The sequence below is a fragment of the Hakea prostrata genome, chromosome 2, assembly GCF_041222555.1.
Source record: "Hakea prostrata isolate BN-2017 chromosome 2, UWA_Hpros_2, whole genome shotgun sequence".
Classification (NCBI taxonomy): domain Eukaryota; kingdom Viridiplantae; phylum Streptophyta; class Magnoliopsida; order Proteales; family Proteaceae; genus Hakea; species Hakea prostrata.
In genome coordinates, this window is record NC_142601.1 from 47,535,765 (window position 1) to 47,544,684 (window position 8,920).

Here is an 8,920-nt window from a genome sequence, read left to right on the forward strand (position 1 = left end):
CCCAGAGTTTCAATCGAATATGGTGACTTTTTATAAAAGTGAACCGGCTGGTTCATCCGGTTCCCTTAAATTTAAAACCCAGTTTCGACTTCGAAATTTCGATCGAAATCCTAGAAATTTCGGAAGTTTCCCCACCCGGTTCAAGATGGTTCACCCAAGTTTCGACCCATTGGCGAAATTTTGATGGTTTCAACCGAAACTGATGACCTTTTTCCGTCCTCACTAGTTTCCAAAATGCGAAATTTCGATAAAGATTTTACAGGTTTCGAGTACCATAGATATAAGGCCAAAAATGAGAAAAAAAATAATAATAATGTGATGTCAAATCTTGCTTTTCTTTATCACTGTTTTTTGTCAAAATAAAACAAATAAACAAATTTATCAAAACATATTGTTTTGATTTGACACCTCTATGACCTTCTTTTGCAAAGCAGTGAAAGAAACAAAGAAGATCATTACACCTGTTACATTTTCTTGTCAGAATTCAAAATTCAATGCAATGAATAAAACAAAAAAATCAAAGATGATTCACATCTTGAGAAACGAGTGGTTTTGGGGGCCCCCCCCCCAGCCCCCCCCCCAAAAAAAAAACCCCCCCCCCCCCCCCCCAAAAAAAATGAAAAATTATATTATTTTTCAAGGCAAACCAAAAAAGATAAAGAGAACAACTTACTTGTATGGAAGAATGGCTCACTGTAAATAGCAGATAGCTTCGAGCAGTGTTCGATCACCCTTTAGACTTTATCGAACAAAAACTTATCTAGAAAGTTGTTAATGCTTTAAGATCGTTAGGATTTAAGTTTAAGCACAAGATTACTTAAAGCATAACACCATAAGTATTTAGATTGGAATACCCAAATTGTTGTTTCCAGCTAATATTTATAGAACCATACCAAATTCTCTTGAAAATTGAACTCTCCAACAAAGATCCATTATACCGTTATATTGTAACTAATCTAATGCCCTATATTAAAACATAAGTTGAATATAACTTGAGTACCTCAACATAAGTTGGGTATGACTCAAATACCTCAACAAAATTGTCATATTGATTGGTAGTTGTATATATGTATAGATCTCATCAGCTTACTTCTATTTGTCGTCTTCATTGATAGTGACCACATGTAAAGTATGGCGGTACAAGCCTCGTGCACTCTCTGTATCATAGTTGTCATGTTCCTCAATTTCTCTCAGTTGTGACCAGTCTTCTCTGTACCCAAAAAAAAAAAAAAATCAGTCTTCTCACCCTCTTTCCGGTGGTTCTAAATTCGAACTTTACAACTGGCCTTCAACTTGAGAGCTGACCCTTCTTTGTATGTATAATATATAACTATAGCAGTTAGGCCAAACCATACAGCAAACGGTAGAGTGTTAAAGAAATGGCCCTTCAACTTTACGCTTTCAACACTCCCTTCAAATTTTCAAAGTCTCCTACGATATCAGCTGCCATACTACGAGATCCACGCCATCTAAGATTAAATTCCAAAACCAGATGGGTTGCCAATGCTAGCATCGAATCCCAAGCGGAAGACAATAAGCCATCACTTGTCTATCAACCTACCATTTGGAACTATAATTTCCTCCAGTCCTTACATGGTGACTCTGTGGTAAGTAATTATCTTAAGTTGCAGAAGTCAATATCCAGTTATCTCATGTTGATTTTCTTGATTTTATACGTGTACGTAGGATGACACATTCAGATCAAGAGCTGAGGAACTCAGGGAAGATGTCAGCGTTATGTTAAATGAGGAGGTTGAACCAGTGCCTCAGCTCAAGCTGATCCATGTCTTGCAAAGGCTGGGCTTGGGACACCTCTTCAATGAAGAGATAGACCGAATCTTGCGAGCCATATACAATAATAGGAAAGCAGAAGAGTTTATCAAGGATCATGATTTGTATTCAACTGCTCTTCATTTCAGGCTTCTTAGGCAACATGGATATCTGGTCTACCAAGGTAAGTAGCACTGTTTAAAGGTTGGTTTTGAGTGTGTTTTTTAAATCTTAAAGAGGACTTTTCTGCATGATTGCAGATGTGTTTAATAGATTCATGGATGGAAAAGGAAAGTTCCATGAGTACCTCTGTGATGACAGTATGGGAATGCTGAGCTTGTATGAAGCTTCATACCTCAGTACTGAAGATGAAAGTCTCTTGGATGAAGCCAGAGACTTCACTAAAAGATATCTTGAGGAGATGATGAAGGATTATAAAGACTCAAATTTAAAAGCCCAAGTGAAGCATTCCCTGGAAGTTCCTCTGCACTGGAGGATGCCTAGGGCAGAGACAAGGTGGTTTATTGATGTATACCAGCATCAAGAGGATATGAATCCTATAATTCTCGAATTGGCCAAGCTGGACTTTAACAGGGTGCAAGCAGTACATCAGAGAGATCTTGGAAATGCATCAAGGTACGTATGACTGAGCCATGTCTCAGTGTATTTCTCTAACCATTGTGACTCCCACTAATTGAATCACTTGCTTTACTAGGTGGTGGCAAAATCTTGGTTTAATGCCGAAAGTTAACTTTGCAAGGGACCGGCTTGTGGAGAGTTTCTTGTTTAGTATGGGGATTACGTATGAGCCCCAATATGAGTGTTGTAGAATGTGGCTTACAAAAGTGATGACTTTGGTTCTGATAATAGATGACATTTATGATATCTATGGCTCGATTGAACAACTTGAGCTTTTCACTAGTGCAGTTGAGAGGTTACTAAACTTTTCCTTTTATGATTAATTATATTGAGCTGCAAATGGTGAAGATGAACTCTTGTGGTTGAGATTCAATCTAGACCACCTGTTTTGCTTTTTTTCTTTTTGAACTACAACGGTTGAAACCCAAAAAAAAAGAAGCAAAATGGGTGATTGAGATCGAATCTGACAATCACTTTGAATCCTGACCTTGGCCAGCTTAGTGCTGTGCATTAATTTTAATGCACAGCACTGAAGTTGAGCCCTATATAGAAGGCTACTGAAATTGAAATACGTTCTGTCATATGTCCGTTTTTGTTTCAGATGGGATATGACAGCATTGAAAGAACTTCCAGACTGCATGAAGATTACGTTACTAGCCCTCTTCAACACCACTAATGAAATGGCATATGACATTCTCAAAGAACAGGACTGGAATATCTTACCATACTTGAGGAAAACGGTAGAATATCTTTAACCCAGAAGTATCATCTTCTGCACATAGAACTTAGAAGTCAATTTACTAAAATTTCAGGTTTTGCGTGTTTGTGTGTTTTCTCCACCCATTTTGGCACAGTGGGTAGATCTCATTAAGGCAATGTTGGTGGAGGCCAAGTGGTACCAAACGAGATCTACCCCATCAACTGAGGAGTACTTGAAAAATGGATGGGTTTCATCATCTGGGACAGTATTTCTTTTCCATGCATTTTTTGCTACAGGACAAGAGATCAATCAAGAACTACTTGAATACTTGGAGAGCAACCCAGATATAATATTTGGTCCTTCCATGATTTTTAGGCTTTCTAATGATCTTGCCACTTCATCGGTATGTAAATAACTGATCCCTAGATTTTCTCTTATTGTTCACAAATCACATAGCCTAAAAATATTCCTTTTTGGGTTTGATGTAGGCTGAGCTAGAGAGGGGAGCTGTTTCATCATCAATCCATTGTTACATGCAAGAACATAAAGTTTCTGAGGAAGCAGCCCGTGAACACATTAAAGATAGAATCATGGAGATATGGAAGTTGATGAACAAATCTATAACCAAGTCCCCTTTCTCTGTTCAATTTGTCCAGTCCTGCTTAAATCTTGCGCGAACATCACTCTTTATTTATCAATATGGAAATGGACTCGGTACTGAGAGTACCAAACGCAAGGGCGATGTGTTGTCTTTAATAATAAAATCTACTATGGTTGGAGCATAACATCTATTATGGTTGGAGCATTGCAACTCGTTGCAAGCAGGTTGGTGATGTTCGCTTTTTCAGTTTCGTGAGAATAAATTATGTAACAGTGTTGTTCGCTTTTTTAGTTTTGTGAGAATAAATTATGTAACAGTGATGTTTCCTTTTTAAGTTTTGTGAGAATAAATTATGTAACACCTTTGTTTTCTTCAGCTACCTAAACCATATTGGTGTATTGCCCCCATAACATGTTAATTGTTGGTAGAGAGAGAGAGAGGATCAATCCAAATCTTGAATGTTAAAACCTGCAAATTGACAAAGTCTTCTCCAGTCTCCTTGTCTTTGTTTCTATACATCTTTCTTGTGTAGAGAAAAGAGAACAAAAGACTTGAGAGACTGGAGGGATTCTATCATAACTATTTCTAAAAGCAAATCCAAACCCTGGTCCACTTCTACAGTAGACCAATTTGGCCCGTCTCAAACCTAATGGCAATGCATCAATCCAATGTATTAAGGTCCCCATCAATTATGAACCCCCCCATAATTAATCCAAACCCACATATTAGCTAGGATAAACCTAACAATCTTCTACTTGCGCCAAATTAATTATTTTGTTACGATAAACTGATATAACCATGGAATCTCAATCACAAAATCTATCATTAATCTAATTAACACATTTACCAATGTCGGACAATAGTAGAATATATGTCTCATCATACGATATGTCTTTCTATTAGTCACTGATACGGGCAGAACAAAATAAACCGTCCAACCACGATTAATACAGTTCGGCCAAATTACAGGTTGACCTATGAATTAAGTCATGAATAAACTTCGGAGAGATAATCACACCTTTAAATTAGGAACGAGAGTCCTAACCATAAAGGGAAGCTTAGATTAACTTGTAGAATTTGAATTATACTCAACAAAGGAAGTCTGAGTAAACCACTACCTCTCAAAGATAGAGTTCAAGATGAATTCATATACTACATGGCTCAAGTAAATTTCATTATAAAAGGACAAGTCCAATGGAGAAGAGGGTAAGTTCAAAAGAGAAATCACTTTAGTTGATTAACTATTTGTTGCAATTTGTTATTCCTGTTTTCCTGAAGGAATATTCGTCGAACTTGATCATCAGAGATGCTACTCGACCAACATGGTCAAGCACATTCTTGCAAGTACATCTGATTGGGTGGATGAGCAGGATTCTGCAGCAACAATTGGAGCCATCTGTGAGAAACTAATCAAAAGGCCATCATGCAAACCAGATCAGGAAGAGTGGTTGGAGATGATTCCAGCGAAGGCAAACCATAAATTAATACAGGGGATGCGCATGAAGGAATCACAAGAATTCCTCGTCGTGACATCCCATCGGAGCAATTGGATTAGTTCGTGACCATGGGTCAATTTCACAAACTCCAAAAGCAAATTCTAGATCTGAACGAATTGATTAGGGCAAGCATCCGCCAGCAAGTGGTCGTCCCTGGAATAGGTCAGCAAGTTAACTTAGTTAATCTTGACGTGACCAGGGAAAGTCGAACACCAAAGCCAAAGGAAGCTTGAGCATCAATACCTGACCACTCAATACGACCATCCTAGAGAAATCAGGATAAAGGAAAAGAGAATGTCTGAGAGAAATCTCGACAACCAAGAGAGGCAGTGTCTAAGGACCCTCCTCCAAGTGATGAACATGAGGATCGAGAAAGTAGTACTCGTCATACTGACAACCTTCAAGGAGAAAATACTAAAGGAGTCAACATGGCCTCCCCCCACAAATCAAATGGTACATTAGAACTCAACAACATAGAGTTCATCATCTTTTTAAGAGATTTATTTTTCATTTTCGCTACCCCATTTGATTCCAGTTGGTACAGAGCATTTGTTTCATAGATAATTTCATTTTCCTCACAAAACTTATCAAGATAAAATACTCAGTCCCTCTATCGGTTCTAAGTCTTTTATTCTTCTTGCCAAGTTGATTTTCAACTTCCGTTTTGTAAGATATAAATGTCTTTCCGGCATCATCCTTTGATTTGAGAAAATATATCATGGTATATCCAGAATAATCATCTATGAAAGTGATAACATAATTGTTTCCTCCCCTTGACTCATATGGCTATAGTCACTTAAGTCACTATAAATCAATTCCAAAATATCACAATTTCTATTCATAGTTTTATGAGGTATTTTGGTTAACTTAGCCTCTACACTAGTTTTACACTTATTCTTGAGAGATTCCACTTTATTGGTGATCATGCCTAACTTGCATAGTTTGGTGATATGTTTCACAATACCATGGCATAATCTATCATGCTACAAATCAAAAGAATTGGACAAAACAACAAAGTAAGCAAAAGAAGTACTAGTATTTTCAATTACAACATTGGAAACACTAAGTACAAACAAACCCTCACTAAGGTATCCATTTCCCACAAATACATTGTTTTTAGTGATAATTGTCTATCACTTTCAAAAGCCAATTTCATTTCTAATTTATTAAGCAAAGGAATTGAAATTAAATTTCACCTAATATTCAGCAAATGGAGGATGTTGGTGAGAACAATAGTCTTCCCTGAAGTGAATTTCAAAGTCACCTTACTTTTTCCCATAACAAATTCACTCTAGAAATTTCTCATAAATACATTTTTATCATTTGAGCCTATGGAATAGGAGGAAAATATCTTGAGATCATCACAAATGTGTCTTGTAGCACCGCTGTCCAACACCCAATCCTTTGATTTTTCAACCAAATTGGCTTCCATGATTATAGTTACAAATACATCATCTTCAACTAGGTTCACCTGTTCAGTTTTTTTCTTTTTGAACCTACAGTCTTTCTTGAAATGGCTAACATTTCCACACAAAAAAATAAACCAATTTCTTCTTCTTAGAAGACTCATCATAGTCTTGATGACTTTCCTCTTCTTGTTTTGCTTGTTGGTTTCCACCAAGTTTGCTAATAAGCGTCTTTCCCCAAGGTATTTTTCACCCTTGTCTTTGAGCCAGCTTCTTTCGTCAATTTTGATATTTACAACCTATTGGTCTAAGGTCAATCTCGTCTTCTTATCTTTCATAGACATCTTGAAAGCATTCCATGAAAGTGAAAGTTTTTCAATCTGCACTGGTTTCAAATTCTTCAGGTATGACCATTTTCTCTTTTACTAGAATCCTAAACAAAATTTAAAATAAATCAATTTGGATTGATATAGTGTCACTATTTTTCATAGAAAATTTTAGAAAGCTAGCCACCAAGTATTTCTTTGAACCAGCATCTTCAAGAGAATACTTCTTAAGCATTTTAAATCGAATAAGCATGTTATAATGAACTATACACATAGTATAAGTCATTAGATAATGCATTCAAAATTTCGATTCTCGCATTGGTAGTCTATTTGAATCCAAGCCACCCTTTTGCCCTCCTTTACAGGATCATTACTTTTTTTTTGCATGGGTTTAGTCAAGGAAAATGTCACCCCAATTTGGGCTAAGGCAAGCAACAACATTTGTCTCCACCGTTTGAAATTTTAACCTCCAAATTGTTCAATTTTGTCAAACTTGATGACAATCCTCATCTTATCCAAATCCAGGATAAGATCTATCACTGTCAGAATTACATTGGTGGGGATTGAATCATGGGTAGCATAGAATAGATATTTCATACCATCTCGGCCAACAAATGTGTTGTATCCTTGTTTGTTGATGTTTTCTTCAGTGGTATTGTTTGAAGGATATCATCCCCTGTTAACTCCATCAACAACCACAATGTTGTTGTTCTCGTCTTTGTTGAAGTCTTCATCTCCAAGACTTGCCATTGGTCTTTCAGAAACAAATTACCTTAACCTGTAAGGTAATTATATTACAAATTCTAAAAAAACACAATAATAAAATTGCAATACAATTGAAAGATGAAAATCCTTAGCCAAGAACGATTGCAACATCAAGCACTCCGGATTGCCAAAGGATCTTCATCTTTCAATTGTATTGCAATTTCATTATTGTGTTTTTTTAGAATTTGTAATACAATTACCCAACGAAGTTGAAGGAGTTTTTGGGAAATTGAAATATGGTCGTTCTATTTCAAGAGAGCCAGTATTTTTCAATCAAAGGGGCATGAAGTGCAACATTAATTCCCAAAAACTTCCAACAGTTGTGAACTGGGTTGAATGAATAACTAAATAAGTAGAGTTAAATCAGCTCTGACCCAAGACGAAATCAGTTCCCTCATTTAGGCAGGCCAAAGCTCATGAAGGATGAAGAAATTGCAGTAGTTATTTGTGGTTGCTTGATTGTTTTAATTTGAACTTCTAGGCCTCCAAGCTTCTGCGATATTATCTCAAAAATCAGTTTTTAATTACTTATGGAGGATGGTTGTTTTCTTCTTCTATACATACCATTGGAATGCATTTGTAAAAGACAACAATCATCAATCATAATGACAATTACACTTCAGTCTTTTGTTTTCTTTATCTTAAAAAGTAGTTCTTCTCTTTTCTTAGCCATGTTTTTAGGATAGTACAAGTTCGCCATTAGAAACCCCACGAGTTTAATTGCCTTCTCACAAAAGGCATCAAAGTCTTTGATACAGCCTGATTGTCAGATTTCCCTTGGATCAGACCCTGGCATGCTAGCACAAATCCATCATCAAAAAAGTGAGCAAACAGGAATCATAAGAAACAGAATGAAAATGGAAGAGAAGAGAAGAATAAAGAAAGGTGCGGGTAAAGAGTACCCCTAAGATCCTTTTGAAGAAATGGATGGAGAAAGCAGCTCTGACAATTGCATAAACCTAAGACCCTTATCTAGGGAAATGGCAAAAAGAGGGAATACTAGAAGAAAAGCTGGAGTGTACAAGATAAGCATGCAGGTTCTGCTGGAGACTGTAGGTTCTTTCACTGGCATCTGCTTCTTCTTCTTCTGTAGATTTGCCTCTGAGTAACCAAAAAAAGCTAGTGATAATAAGCTGATGGCAGACATGGTTCCTATTAGGATTGATGGAAGTGGTGGTGGTGACGCAACTCATCCTTCTCTTCTCTCTCACAAACAC

At 36.8% G+C, this 8,920-nt stretch overlaps 1 protein-coding gene across 1 annotated transcript; it reads left to right on the forward strand.

Annotated features, from left to right (window-relative positions):
• Window positions 1-1,376: 1,376 nt before the first annotated feature.
• Window positions 1,377-4,078, forward strand: LOC149024542 (terpene synthase 10-like). The gene is made up of 7 exons (XM_089144768.1): window positions 1,377-1,607; window positions 1,687-1,954; window positions 2,031-2,406; window positions 2,486-2,704; window positions 3,011-3,149; window positions 3,264-3,512; window positions 3,598-4,078. Exons 1-7 carry the CDS (start codon window positions 1,380-1,382, stop codon window positions 3,892-3,894), a joined length of 1,776 nt encoding a protein of 591 aa, XP_089000894.1. The 5' UTR covers window positions 1,377-1,379; the 3' UTR covers window positions 3,895-4,078.
• Window positions 4,079-8,920: the final 4,842 nt, after the last annotated feature.